Genomic DNA, 15,824 nt, shown 5'->3' with positions numbered 1-15,824 from the left:
TAACAAAATTCTTCTACCTCCGTAATCTTTTCTCCTCCTATTTTCACATTCAGCGGTCCATCTTTGTTATTTCTACTACATTTCATTACTTTTGTTTTGTTCTTGTTTATTTTCATGCGATAGTTCTTGCGTAGGACTTCATCTATGCCGTTCATTGTTTCTTCTAAATCCTTTTTACTCTCGGCTAGAATTACTATATCATCAGCAAATCGTAGCATGTTTATCTTTTCACCTTGTACTGTTACTCCGAATCTAAATTGTTCTTTAACATCATTAACTGCTAGTTCCATGTAAAGATTAAAAAGTAACGGAGATAGGGAACATCCTTGTCGGACTCCCTTTCTTATTAGGGCTTCTTTCTTATGTTCTTCAATTTTTATTGTTGCTGTTTGGTTCCTGTACATGTTAGCAATTGTTCTTCTATCTCTGTATTTGAACCCTAATTTTTTTAAAATGCTGAACATTTTATTCCAATCTACGTTATCGAAAGCCTTTTCTAGGTCTATAAACGCCAAGTATGTTGGTTTGTTTTCCTTTAATCTTCCTTCTACTATTAATCACACACATAAATATTAGTAACTTAATTAAGTTAAAATTAGCAGGAATGAGTTCTAAATTTCATTAAAATGACTATTAGTATGATATTATTAGTTTGTGATTGTTGTATTATTGTAATGGGTTTATTGATTAATTACGTGTAGTATGGTTAATATTTATTTTCACTAAATATTGAGATGTCCGATGAAAATTGAATTAAAAAATCGAAACGTCGTAAAATTAATAATTAGTGTAATTAATACATTTTCATCCACCATTTTATTTTTATTTAATAATTTTGATGTTTCATAACCATGTAACAGCTTAATTAATCAATTAATAAAAAAATTAAAGCACTGTAAAAAAGCAACGTAGTTAAAATTTTAGTATAAATTTTTATCATTTTTCTCATTCTTTATTTTAACATCTGTTTTACCAAATTTTAGATAATTGTAAATTAAAAACAATTTTAGAAAACTTTTTATAAAATTAATCGGCTAAAACATTATAAATTCAATTTTTTATTGTACTTATAAGTAACTTATATTTTAATTTTATAAATGTTATAATTTATTTTACAAACTTAAATTTTTATTTTCAAAGAGCCGTTCAATACTTCATAAGTTGCATAGAATCAAATGAGAACTGACAATTTAAATTTGTTGGTTAAGTTGATTGTTATTGAATGCACGTGTATACATCATTAAAATTCATGAAAAATCATGTAAAATACTCACTTCAATACTGCACCTTACAAATTTGCACAATGTACATTTTTTAATTAAACTTTAAAACGTTATTTCAATAAATAATAATATAATATTCTCAATAAGCGCGCAATTCTAGCAGACTCGGCAATGCTTCGCTATTGCTAGATCTGAGTATACATACAGATTAAATGACAACAATTGAAAGTTTCATAAAACCTTAAAAAACTGAACGTTAGCAATTTAACAAAATTTAACCTTTCACTTTATAAAAGTCAGAATGTAAATAAATCCAAATGGCAAAACAACAGCACTACCTATCGGATTTAATTCACACCACTCTCTTATCACAGTATTCGGTGGAAAATAGTTTTTTAACGAAAAGTGTTGTGGCTGCAAAATCATTACAATTAATACTGAACATTAAGAAACTTACAAAACATTACGGAACCTTATAAAATTTCACCTTTAACTTTATAAAATTCAGAATGTAAATAAATCCAGTTGTCAGAACAGCACTACCTATCGGATTTAATTTAAACTATTCTCTAAATACGAATTTTAATGTAAGAACACTAAGCTACGACGCAAGTAACTGATATGCGAAAAAGCAACAAAATAAAAAAATTCCTAGAATCCGATCGCAGCACCAACTACCGGGTTTGACTGATAAACCAAAAATTAAAAAAAAAAACTTCTAAAACGCGATCGCAGCTCTGCCTACCGGACCCACACGCTGCCTACCGGACCCAATTGTGAACCTTAGTTGATCTTGTGAACCATCCCAAGATCAACAACACATAAATAAATTTAAAAAAACATTTTCACTTCAATACTGTACCTTACAAATTTGCACAATGTATATTTTTTAGTTACACTTTAAAACCTTAATTTCAATAAATAATAATATAATATTTTTCAATACGCCCACAATTCTAAACGCGATGGCAGTGCTGCCTACTTGTTACTTAATCAGTTGTGATTTTGTTTACATTGGCAACGGCCATACGGGCTCTTTGTGATTGGTCGTTGTTTTTGATAGCGGCCATCTTGCATTGATCCGATTGGTTTTCCTTTGTTTACATTTCCATCTGATTTATTAGCCTCTTATTTATTAAAAAAATGTTTTCTAGCGATTTTTTGTAACACAATGATAACACAAAATTACGAAATATTTTTCTCAATTTGATCGCAGCACCAACTCTCGGGACAAACTAAAATTAAAATAGAATATTATTGAATATTCGATACTGCGATGGTAGTGCAGTCTGCCGGATCCAATGTAAAACATTCCAAAATCAACAACTACTTATAAATAAAAAATTAATTAAAAAAACATTTTCCAGTGGACCAAATTGTGAATCTAAATCATTCTCGAGTTCCCTTGAACACACACACAAAATTTCATCAAAATCAGTCCAGCCGTCTAGGAGGCTTTCATACACACGCACACAAGAAATATATATATAAAGATAGGAAAGGATAAGCAAAGTTCATACAATTTTAATATAATTTTATCTAAAAAAAAAATATATATATATATATATATATACTTATATAATTTTACGAGATTCCACGTCCTTGCTGTAAGGTGGTTTTTCGAAGAATTTTCTCTTAGGAATCATATACACCATTATAAAAGACATAAAATATACCAAAATTCAGTTTTTTATCGTTTACGTAAAAAAAATTATTGTCTTTCATTCGCTTTGCAAAATATTTAAAATTTTAAGTTTCAAAAAACAAATTAAACAGTTTTTTAATAATGTTCCATTACTTCTGTGAAGGATTAATATATTGTATGATCTAATCAGTATCGTAAAGGTAAATCGTCTTTTGACGTTTTAGTTATCTTTTACCTTTAGGTTACGTATAATATAGTGAAATACGTATAAAACTGAATTTTGAGTAGACGATTTGGTACTATACCCAAAATAAATGGAACATAACAGAAGCTGGTAATGTTAAATCGACACTAGATGGGGCGAAGTTTACTATACTTCCTAATTCACAACTTACTACAGTTTTGTTTTTAATAATAGATAGAAAAAAAAATCATAGAATTTATAGAAAGCTAAAATTATATTTAACGAAGTACAGTTTCTAAGAGAAAAGTTTTTAAGTTCAAGAATACGCTAAGCGTTATTAAGAAAAAACTTGAACGTTGTGCAACGAACGAATTTTTTTGTCAAAGTAAACCTTTAATTAATTTTGTGGTAATTTGTGTAATCTATATACCGTTTTAGACAACTTGTTTAAAAGAAATGTAGGTTATAATTGCAACTTATTTCATGAAAGTCAACTAAATCATTTATAATGGCTAAATTAATAATATATTTGTCGATATATGCTAACGACATTAACGGAGTTGACCGGCGAGTTATGATAAAGTAGTTTGATAATACAGTATATCGAGTTAAGACATATATATTGCGGCATACCTTCTCGGTATTACATAACTCGGTAACAAACCGGGTCCAGCCGTGAACCATGACGATTGAACGATGTAGATGTCGACGTGGAATAAATAAATGTAGGGCATGCGTGAAAGCACAATATAAACTGAATACTGCACCTTATTGTACCGAGACGCTTGCGGTCTCGATTCAGTAAATAAAAAAAAAAACTCCGCCCGCTACCTTTTAAAAGACATTCACCTTACTTAACTTATTTTACAAAGGTGTGGTCGTTTTAAAAAGTAATTAAAAGGCCTAACAATTTTTTTCCTATATATATCATATAATGATCTCGTTTGTTTACACCAAATAGACCGTATGAAGTTATTTTTACTTATAAGGAATAGAATTTTTTTTTAATAATAATAAAAGAAAATGTAAATGTTGACATTTTAAGTGGATAATACTTCTAGTAATAAAATAGAGATAAAATTATAAATTTTATGTATATGTATATCTCCATAACTATTTTTAAATTACTGTAGTAACAATTAACTCCTTTTAATAAACAATTTTGAATGTAGTCTTAACATTTAAAGTTTTATTTAAAAAAATTTATGGTGAAACTGTAATATTGGTCAGTTAGCCTGTTATTCAAAAGTTTGGTTGGTCCACTCAACTTAGGAATTTGAATGCTGACGTTTGCAAGTATAATTATTTGAGGCAGAAATAGGAAATTCACTGTTTGGCGCTTTGTTGAAAATTATACGATTTCAACTATTTTCATGGTTAAGAGCATATTTGGTAAAACATTAATTTTTGATAAAAAGTTTTTAAAATTGTTACTTATATGCAATTCGTTGCGAAGTTAATTCAATTTTCAGGACGCGGACTAGAAATACTTTTAAAATTTCTTTTTTTCATTCGTGCCCTATATATTAGACTTAAAATTCTGAATGAATTCATGTTGTTCCTTCTGTTCTTGCAATTATTAAGAGAATTAAATGCAAGTAGTAAAAACTTGTGCGTTGTCAGTGAGAGCCAAAGTGGTCCGCGTAGTTAACAGTAACCGTCCCGTGATTTTGACAGTTTAAAAATCGGCTTAACGAATTATATGGTAACGTTAACGGCTCCTCGATAACGTTCGTAATAATAATTAATAAATCCTCGTCTGATAGTTCAGAATTTAATAAACTACAGGTAAATTCATTTTACCAAAATAATACTAGGCTGTGTCCATTTCATTTGTCATGTAATTTTTATTATATTGAAAACTAATTATTATTTTTTGAGAAAAATTTCTTAGTAATCTCTTGAACAACGAGATTAACATTGCCGATCTCCGTGGTGGAGTGGTAGCGTCTCGACCTTTCTTCTGGAGGTCCCCGATTCTATCCCTGTTAGGCATGGCATTTTTCATACGCTACAAATTTCCATTTGGGCTAATGACCGCAGCAGTTGGACACGTAATTTAAAAAAAAATTAACATTTTTTTTTAATCGGCTTAATTTTTTTATAGTGATAATTTACTATGAATTAAAGTTTAATCCATCTAGAATTCTGGAGTATTTCTTAATAAATATTTTTTTAATAAGCATGTTTCTTAACTACAATGATTCTTGCTTAATTATTCATTTTTTTAACTAGTATGATATTGTTCAATATTTTAATTAACAGTTTCATAATTTTAATTTGATCGTTTCATAATTACATTCTGTTAATAAAATATTTTTACCTGGATTGTAACTTTTAAGTGAAAATTTGTGAAATTGATTCTACAAGAATTATTAATTAATGGAATACAAAATTTATTTTACTTTTTATTCGGAGTGATATTGAAAACGTTTTCATTTTCCATTTCGCATAATGTTTATCCAGTGTGGTGGTACCCATTTGAATGTTAGTATTAACTTTTTGTTTGCGTTCAGACTTATAAACGTTTAAAGACCAACATAATGTTATTTTCTTAAAGCGTGATTAATTGTTTGTAAACGGAAGTGTAATAAATAAACGTATTTATCTTTGGGAGAATCAGAACTTTGTAATCGTTAAATGGAATACAAAACATTTAGAATTCTGCTACATTTTATCTATAGGTCCCCACTTTCATTTACAAAAATAAATTTTAGGCGTATTTTAATGCATTTTATTTGATTTACTCTTAGGAACATTAGCCGTTAGGCTAATTTTGTAACCGACAGATAGAAAACAGAAATTCGCGGACACATCCATAAGCAGCCTTCTAAGATCTAACTAAATTTAAATAAGATTGCATTCAATCTGCACAGCACGATGAACATAAACCTGTCAGGATCAGACCTATATCGAAAGAATTGATTATTAGAAATAAGCATTATGAAAAAAGATAAGTGGTGAGAACGGAAAATCAATTCTCAGAATAACCACTGTATAAGACAAAAATCCCTACTTTAGAGGAATACTCAAGGTTCCCTCCAGGCGGCAGTATTACCCGCCCACACTTTTTTAAGGATACATTTTTCATATTTAAATTAATATCCCAAGAACAAGAAACGTTTATGCTACTGGAACTTTAAAAATTAAATAAAAAATAAACTTTTTTTCTTAATTAAACGAAAAATTATCGATATATATTTTTACCTGGCATCCAGTTTCTACGTTTGCGTATATTCCAGGAGCGTGCGGTACGTGATCGCATGCAAAGCCGGTCGGAGGTACTTCGTGGAAAAGTGGATAATCGACTCCCGGTGTACCGGGTACTTTACTCAGGTCCTGTTGATGTTCGGATGGCTTCGGTTTCAACGGAGCTATTGCGATTCCGTGAACTGGAACAGGTGCTATACCGTGAGGTATACCGTGCGGTATTGGTGCGATGGCTATATGTCCCTTATGGTATAACTGTCTTTTAGTCTGAAACATAAAATAATAATTGTTTTATTCCGCTTATAAAATACTTAAAATATTTCGTTGGTAAATACCTGTAGGCTTTATTTACATTATTACGCAGTACGTTTCATATTTATTTTAAATTATGATATTGCTTATCAGCAGATATAACCTGCATATCCGTGATATGCAGGTTATATTCACGCGATACCTTCACGATGAAGGTACTCATAATGCGAGGGAAAAATAATTAATAGATGTGTTAATATTACATATAGACAATACGTAAAGAAATTTCGTTTAATCGCCGGTTTTCTAACTACAATTGTTTTTTAAACTGTACTAGTGAAATAACTATATTAAACTAACATATATTTAAGATCGTACATTAAATATTAGAATGATGATTTTTAAATAAGTCAATTTTTTTATTTTCACATCAATTAGAGTCATTAGTGACTAAAGTAACACTATCATGTAGTGTTACATAAAACAACAAAAATAAACAGGAACAATAAGGAACAAACATAGACAAGTAACAACAACAAATACAAACTAAAATACATAAATCAGACAAAAATCACTAAATTTTATTGTTCATTCTACTGTAGGAAAACCGCTACAGACGTTTTATACCTTCTTTCTGGTTTAATAAAAATTTGATATCTGAACCCAGATCTAAGTTTCGTCGGACGGTTACAAAGATTGGGCAATCAAAGAACAGATAGTGCACAGATCATTTGACCTGCCGAGCCTCACAGATCTTCTGAGGAGAGCCAAATAGATAAGCGTAGGTAAGTCTGTTGTGTCCAATCCTTAGCCGAATTAAGATGACTTGGTCTGTTCTGTTGCACGGATAAGAGGTAAGAGGTTAAGAGGTAAGAGGTTTCTCGAGCACATTCTCCCGGATGTTGTGTAATGTTGTGGGAGGACTCAGCAGCCAGAACGTATTCCACTGAGCCCGCAATTTTACACGGACTGATCTCATGACGTCTCTTTCACATGTCGATTGTACTCGGGTGCCAGTCATTATTTTTTGTATATTATAATCTCTCAGTATTTTTGTCTGTTGTCTCTAGGAAGTTAATTTATATAGGATTTTGATGTACTATTGTATAACGTTTTGAGGTATTCTTCGTTTCTTTTAGCAGTTTGTTCTTGTGAATTCTAAAGAATTCAGTTTGTTCATATGCGGTTTAACGAATTCTATAATCTTTAGAATTTAATATCGTTCTGTAATATTTAGTTTCTGATACCTCACAAGAAGTACTAGGAAGAAGGAAGGCACTAGAGAAGATTATGTAACATCTTGATTGACAACTTTTTCAATCGAGATTGAAAATTTTGAAGTATTTCAAGGATGATGCGGTAGCTTTTCTTCAAAGTTGTAACCAGTTTTAATATAATTTTATACACGAGAGGTTTTTTTTTAAAATATGACCCATATATAAGATGTTCTGATCTGAATAAAGTATTTATTTATATCATCTACATTAGATAATTTAGCTTAGTGATTTAATATTTTTAAGTAGATTATGATTTTGATTTTTAATACTGTATTTTTGTTTCTATAATTTTTAGTTTCCCGGCTGCAGTGATATAAGCTCCAACAACAGCTATAACGGAAAAGTACATAGTTCGGTGAAAAAATTGGTCCTTTTGTAAGTATTGTGACTTAAGGATATATTAAAAAAAATAGATGTAGATAAAGTGTAAATAATCTGCGAAAAAAATGTTTCATTCCAATTGCTCCCATGTCTAAAATATTTATTTTTGTCAGACGGACTTCTGTGGGGCTGCAGAGCCTCGTGGAAGCATGGCAGCTGGAATGAGACACCACGACTAAGGGAAGGTCCCTGTACAAGTTTATACGGGATCTGGGGGGATGGTATATCTCGAATTCGTTTTTAAGGGCAACAGTTGCCTAGGTGCTTACCAACCATATTAATTTAAACCGATATCTGTTTCTGTTCCGCCTGGCAGCTGATGAGCTGTGCGTCTGCGGGGAGGTCCAGTCAAATGAACACCTGATGTTTGACTGCCCTGCTCTTAGAAGGCAAGTGATCGGGCCACTCTGTAACTTAGAGGTCAAGGGGAAAATTGGCCACTCACAAGCGGCGAGTCAATGTGGTGAGAGCCGAACTGTCGGACCGTGTGAAAGTTCCTTGATGCGGTTACTATGTTCAACCGACATCAGTAGTTTACTTAAGGGAAAGACTCCTACCGCACTACTGTCGGCAGCTAACTTAGAGATATATGGCTGACCACCAGCCAGTTAAGGCCCCAAACGCTTTAATATGGTGGACAGGTACTTGCTGGCATTCAGCGAATTGCTGTCTAGACAAAATAAATTTTAATTTATGGATGTCATATATATTTTTAGTAGTTGACAGGGTGCGCCTACCCATTTTAGTAAATATATAACAAGTGAGCGGTTGGGACTCGTAAGCCGGTGGTGTATGGCATCGCGCTTAGTCCTCACGCTGTTAGGGAAGCTGTAGGAGCTATTTAGGACACTGTTTGCTAAATTGCTTCGAGGCTCAGTAGCCGTTTGTGTTACAGATATTAACTCTTATTCTTTAGGGCGACCGAATGGGTTGGTGGCGGGAGAAATGCCAAGCAACCAAAATTATGTTACCTGTTTTGGTCTTATAATTCTAAATCCCTTGACCGATTTGCTTCAAATTTGATAGAAAGGTATTAACTTCGAGGATAGAAACATATATTACATTTTTGCAAAAAAATTGGATAGGTGAGGAGCGTTTCGGCCGAAACGATAATTTCAAATCTTTATTGGGGCGCTTAGTAAAACATCTTGTGAATGTTGAAGATTTTTTTATCGTGATCACAAATTACGATTTTTTTTTTAATTCAAAGGTTTTATTTAATATTCATTAAATCCCCAAAAAAATAAACTTTATATATTTTTAGTTATATCTTACTTCAAAAAAGGAGTTAATGAGAGTTTCTTGCATATATGTTTTCTACATCAATATGCCTTTACACCACTGTAATAATTTTTTTCCCTTCTTATTCCAACGGTCTGTAGTAACAAAAAATATTTTTTTTAATTAAAAATTTTTTTAATAATTTACATTCATGTCGTAAGTTACCCGTTTAATTTAAAATGGAAGAAAAATTAATTCTATGATAGATCATTACTTTAATATTTCTTTAAAAAAAAAATAGCCAAAATATTTCATTCCTTCCAAGAAAATAAAAATTCAGAATTGTGGTGTATCTTTGTATTTGTAAAACAATTTTAAAAAGTTCTTTTTTAAATTTATTATCACCACTTAGGGATTATTTTCTAAAAAATTAATTTTACCGGAATGTTTTTCCTTGAGTATGGGAGACTCCAAAATAATTATTTTTTTACAATTTAAACTTTTTACTGCTCAAAACGTATTTTTTTCAACAATAAAGTGACTAAAATAACTTATAACCCCGCTCCCCGACAGGGAGCTCTCAAACTTTTAATAACAATTCCTTTTTTCAAAAATAAACTTTCCCGTCTATGCCGGTCAAGTAATGTAGTTCATATCTGTTTTTTTCTTCGTAATATCTATTTATAAGTTCTCCTTGAATCTCTTAAGCTTACTACTCTCATACAAAATATGTATAATATGTATAAAAAAAAATAATTAAAACTGCAAGGAAATTATTATATTATCGGTTAAACGTATTTCTGAATGTTTTAGACACAAACAAGAATGTAAACACAATTTATGCATACATTGAAAAATTAATGGTAACAAATAGTGGACTGTTGTTACATTAAAATAAAATGAACTTATTTTAAATACCGTTACACAATTCTTGAATAACTTAAGTGAAAGTAATACACAAATACTTTTTTTACTTTATAGTAATGTACGCCGAATGGAGAACGCTGGTCTGATAAACAGATACAGTCGTGCAGCGATGCAACTAGACACTACTTTTGATTAAAAACCTTTTTCGCATTGCACTGTTGATAAGCTTTTTGTATTGACGATCGAATTTATACAAGCACAGGGAATATCTACCGAGACGAAACTGTATTTTTACTTCGGCGGTTATAAAAATGAACTATTTATATGTATTCAACTATATTATTCCAAATTTATGAATTATACTCTTATATAAATGTAACACGTTTGATTATCATTAAGTAATTTGAAATATTTTAATTTATTATAAAGATTTTTAATTTATTATTAACAAATATTGAACTACTTTCTGGTATTACAACGTAAATAACGTAACGTATAAAAGTGTAAAACACGTAAAATAAAAACAAGTAGTTCTAAATATAAATTAAAAAATAAAATAAAAAATCATAATGAAATAATTTCCAAATTTTAAATAACGTTTTCTATATTAAGATATACAAAACGGAACCTCCAAAAAACGGAAACCTCATCAAAACGTACGGTTTCTCAAGTCACGATATATTTTTATAGAAATTAATGTCTTCAAGACTGAAACCTCCACAATCGAAACGAAAAGGAAAGATAGATTTTACTTTTAGTTTTGCATAAGAGGGAAAGGAAATTAAAAAAAAAAGATTGTAAATTGCCACAATTTGCAAATTATAAATCCAGTAGGTTATTATTATAATACAGTAATGCAACTGCTGTTTATCTAATTATATGCCGTCACTTTCTTGGCTGAAATTCCAAACAAGGAGAGAGAAAACAAAATTAACAGTTTCGGAAAAGCATTGGGTATGGTCGCACAGCTGGAAGAATTCGTGATTCGTATAAACAGCGATGATTTGCGACAGAATGTGTTAGCCGCTAGAATATATTATTGAAAACGAAAATTCTAATTGTAAATTATTGAAACAGAACGCTGTACTTGATTATTTTAGAAAATTATTTTATTTTAGAATTAGTATTAGATCGTGTTTTGTTATGGGATAGGTGAAGTTTTTCTATTTACTTGTATTATTAAAGTGTACACTTCAAGTGAAATTATAATTATTGAAAACGGAAGTTCCAAGGATGTTACTGAAACAAAATTGTACTTGATTATTTTAAAAATTGATTTTATTTTACAATTAGTGTTAAATCATGTTGTATTTTAGGCTAAGTATATGTCTTCTAATTAAATATATTCTAACTTTTAAATGAAAAATTACTAACTTGTATAAGTAAAATAACACTTTTAGTGTAACTGAACAATTTTTTTTAAAATTGGCGGTTGGTGTTCTCTATATGTAGTATAATTTCCGGATTATTCCAAGCGTAAATTCTTGTCTAACTTCATTTTACGTTTGTGTAATTCATATGTGCTATGAATGAGGTCCTGTGCGGACCTCACGATAAGGTAGCTCGATTTTTAAAAACTCTGCAAGACGGTGACCTTTTCAAAACGGAATTCTTATTCGGTCCGGTCAGATTCCGTTTTGGGGAGGTTTTACTCTAGTATTATTATTTTGTTTTTGGTATTTGCTCACGATGGTTTTTTTTTATTATAAAAGCCACATATTACAAACATATTAACGTTTTGTTTTACTGCATGTGCTAGTAAAATTTAGGTCTGGATGTGCATACGGACGTTTAGTGTAAGAAGTACGCGCGCTTAGACAGGCGCCTTTAGGAATTCTACCGATCTTTACAAATAGATACTCCACTGGCTTATTACAGTGTTTATGCATTAAGGGTACTGTTCCTATTAAAAGTTTCATAAAAGTTTAAAAGTATATTAAACGTTTACAAATTAAGTTGATAACGATCCTCTTGGCATAAGGTATTCGTACTCAAAGTAAAACTTAAGCAAAAACTATGAAATAGGTTGAATTTGAAAGTATATGTATTAAAACTTTAGCTATGTATTATTTAAAATTTATTTAATGAATTGTTTTCCTAATAATAAAGGAATATACGAATGAAATTTTAAGCGCTATAGATTGTAAGTTCATACTTATATTAAAAAAAAAAAAACTATTCCAGTTTTAAACTAAATTGCTAATAATCAGTCGTATATTTAAATGAGCATGAACGTATATATATTTTCCCTGTCAATAACGTAACAGTTGTCAGCGATTTTAGATTAGACACAAATTATTCAAAAATGTTTTCTTAGCTATTCTCAATATAACCAACAAACAGGTTTACTAGTTACGCCTTACTGCTTAGGCTATCTTCCGAATGCAATAGATATTCAGTCTTATAGATCAAAAGTAAATCGGCATAAGAAAGGAAAGCTTTCAACAAAAAGAAATCTGCTGTAATCAAATCTAATTAAATAATTAGAAATATATTAAAAATATATTTTTGTAGAACGGTTAGGGAACTTGAGAGAATGCATTATTTCCTGGATCTCCATATTAACTGGATGGTCCTAGAAGACTGGTCTATAGTAGCCGGGTTTCTTCGCGCCCTTGCGGTGTGTAGGTCTGCAGAGGGAGTTCGATCGAGGTACTCGTGGTAGGATTCCGGGTGGCTAGGGTTCCGGCTTAGTCATTGGATCGGTTGGAGGTAGGCGCATCGGCATCGTGCCACGGTTATATTTGTATTGTTTGCGATTCGCTTTAGGGCTCCCGCTGGTGGGGGTGGCCGCGCCACCGGGGTATGATAACCCGTGCGACCGGGGGTGTGGCTCCCCTACACCGGTGACGGTCCTGGTCGTGACTTGGTAATGACACACCACGAGACACCATGATGGGACCGGGGGTGCGGGGTTTGTCCCCGGCTTCTGCGCGGACCGGAATGAGGTTACGTTCCCCTTGTTAGGCGACCAAAATTGGTCGACGACTTATTTGGGTGTAGGTTTAAATTTCTACGCCGAGTAATTTTGATCGGTACGAGTGTAGCACTGATGTAACTTTAAACTCGTTCGTTTTCCGAGGCGTTCACAGTCACGAATGGCACTGTCAAATCTGGACTAGGCGCGGGGTTCGCGCTTCCGCGATTTCGGTCAGTTAGTTTGAGGGAATCATGTTAGGTCGGATGTGAATATGTTGAAGGCTACGTGAAGGCGAAATTTGATTTGTATTTTACTGATGCAAATGTCTGCCGAGGCATTTACAACGTTGGTATTCCGACCGAGGCCTGGCTGATGATGACTGTGAGATGTAATCGGTTAGAGGGTGTAAAGACGACCTCCGGTAAAGCCCCTCAGGGTTCGGAACGAAGGGGGTGGTGTGGCGACCGGTAACTTCACAAGGTCAAGTGTCTTTCCCCTACGGGGTTGGGATGTAGAATGGTTAATAGGAATATAGAATGAGCAAAGGGAAATAGATAAACCCTTTAAAGCGTTGCGTTAGAGGAGAATAATAAAAATTAAGCGGTCGGATAAATTACGAAATGAATAGGTCTTTATTTCACATGGGAAAAAGAGAATATTGTAGCAGAATCTTCTAAAGAAATAAATTATGTAGGCCGTGTATTAAAATATCCGTGTTTAGTTAAATTGTTGAGAGAAATTTTTAATTGGTAAAACTGTAGAGGAAAACAATGAGCGGAATTTACTAAACTAAAAATATAGGATGTAGAATTATTTTGTAAAAAAAATAATTTGAAATACGTAAAATGAGTTTTTTAAGGTTCATTTTGTGTTTTGTATTTATTATTTTTCTAGTTAAAGGAAACATTTTGACTTGCAAATCAATGTCAAGTAATAATTTCAAGCTAATTTGAAATTTTATTTGAATGGACAAGAATTTAAAATACAGTGTTCCACGAAGAAACGTAAAGACGAGAAACTTTCAGGACATGTTCTACTGATGAAATCAATGAAAAATGTCCATATAACTAAACGTCTGGAAACCTTTGTTTTCGAGTTACGGCTAACAAAAGATTTCGTCCTAAAAAAAAAAGCTTACTGCAACTTTTGGGACCCAAATTAAGGAGTAAAGTGGGTGGTTTCTTATGTAATTTGAGCTGGGAAAGAGGGTAAAACAAGTCCCAGAACTGTAACTCCAACAGTTTTTAAGATATTCGACGTAAAACCCAAAATTCGGTTTCGAAAAGAAATTTTTTTTAGGCTTGTAGTACAATCGTTCTTTTAAATGACTAATAAATGCGGAAGATTTAGTAACAAATTTGTAAAGAACTTAATTCTTATAAAATTAATGTAAATACAGCCAATAAAAAGTAAATAAAAACTTTTAAAATCGGGTTTTTATTGAAGCAAAACGGACGAAAAATAGACAGAAAATCGTATTATTCTTTCCATACCTAATAAATGTTAGGTAAATTATATTACCTAATATATATTTGCGTTAATCGGTCGCATATTTATTTTAACAAGTAGAATAAAAAGTGGACAAAATAAAATGTCACGGCAAGCGTGTAAAGTGTAACCTACTGTAATATATATGAAGATGAGCAACCTTAACCTTTCTTGTGACCTTTGAAAAAACTTGTCCCAGACGAGTTGTAGGATTTTAGTAAACTAAGAAAAAAAAAAGGTTGTATAATTCTGTCCTCATACAGATGTTATAAAATTATTTCTGTTGTTCAATTATATTTCTCTGCTCTAAATGAATAAAATAGTTTAGTAGTGTAATGTTTCCATCGGACATTTTTAAATTTTAAATTAAATTTTTTAATTTAAAAAGTCTTCACACATCTTTACACCTATCCCAAAGAAGTACGACTTTACTAAAAAAAAATCTAGTAGAATAATTAGTTAACCGATGGGAAAAATATTTAAATATGTATTCTTCGTGAAGATTGTATGTTGGATGTTTTTAACAGAAAATTTTTTTCAATGAGTTCATTGTTTTGCAATCGGTTGCATTCCTCTTTTCCTTAACGGAAAAAGAGAGAGGAATAAAAATCGAGGGAAGAAGAATAGAGTGTGTACGATTTGCTGATGACATGGCGATACTGGCGGAGAATCAAAGTAAACTAAATGAAACAAAATGTATAGTATTAGGCGGAAAAGAGGAGATGATTGAAATTAAGATACGAAATGAAGTTTTAGAGCAAGTGAAGAAATTTCAGTACTCGGGGAGTTAATAACCGATGACCTCACTTGCACGGTAGAAATTAAAACATGAGTATCAAGAAGTAAGCAGGCATTTAATTAGAAGGGAAGACCGCTGTCTGGAAAGTTAAACTTAGCGTTAAGGAAGAGATTATTGACATTTTATGTGGAGTGTGATGCTCTATAGCGTTGAAACGTGGAAGATGCAAAAAACAGACGGAAAACGAATTGAGACTTTATAGATGCGATTGTGGCACAAAATGATAAATAAAATATCAGATGGCAAGACCGTGTGACAAATGAATTATTAAGCAGAATCGTGGAGAGAACACGAAAATGCTAAACGTGATTGAATGTATGAAAAGGAACCGGCTAAGGTATTGTATGAGAAGGTGTT

At 31.7% G+C, this 15,824-nt stretch overlaps 1 protein-coding gene and 1 long non-coding RNA gene across 2 annotated transcripts in view; one reads left to right on the top strand and one right to left on the bottom strand.

Annotated features, from left to right (window-relative positions):
- LOC142327362 (uncharacterized) overlaps window positions 1-15,824 on the top strand; it is a 288,215-nt gene that overhangs the window by 214,018 nt on the left and 58,373 nt on the right. The window lies entirely within an intron of this gene.
- Window positions 1-15,824, bottom strand: part of LOC142327825 (uncharacterized) — a 43,804-nt gene that overhangs the window by 9,092 nt on the left and 18,888 nt on the right. The window contains exon 2 of the mRNA XM_075371164.1: window positions 6,260-6,529. Within this exon, the coding sequence (XP_075227279.1) occupies window positions 6,260-6,529 (270 nt within the window). The remainder of the gene's footprint in view (window positions 1-6,259; window positions 6,530-15,824) is intronic.

Source organism: Lycorma delicatula, chromosome 7 (assembly GCF_047948215.1).
Source record: "Lycorma delicatula isolate Av1 chromosome 7, ASM4794821v1, whole genome shotgun sequence".
Taxonomy (NCBI): domain Eukaryota; kingdom Metazoa; phylum Arthropoda; class Insecta; order Hemiptera; family Fulgoridae; genus Lycorma; species Lycorma delicatula.
This window is presented reverse-complemented; position numbering and strand designations above follow the sequence as displayed.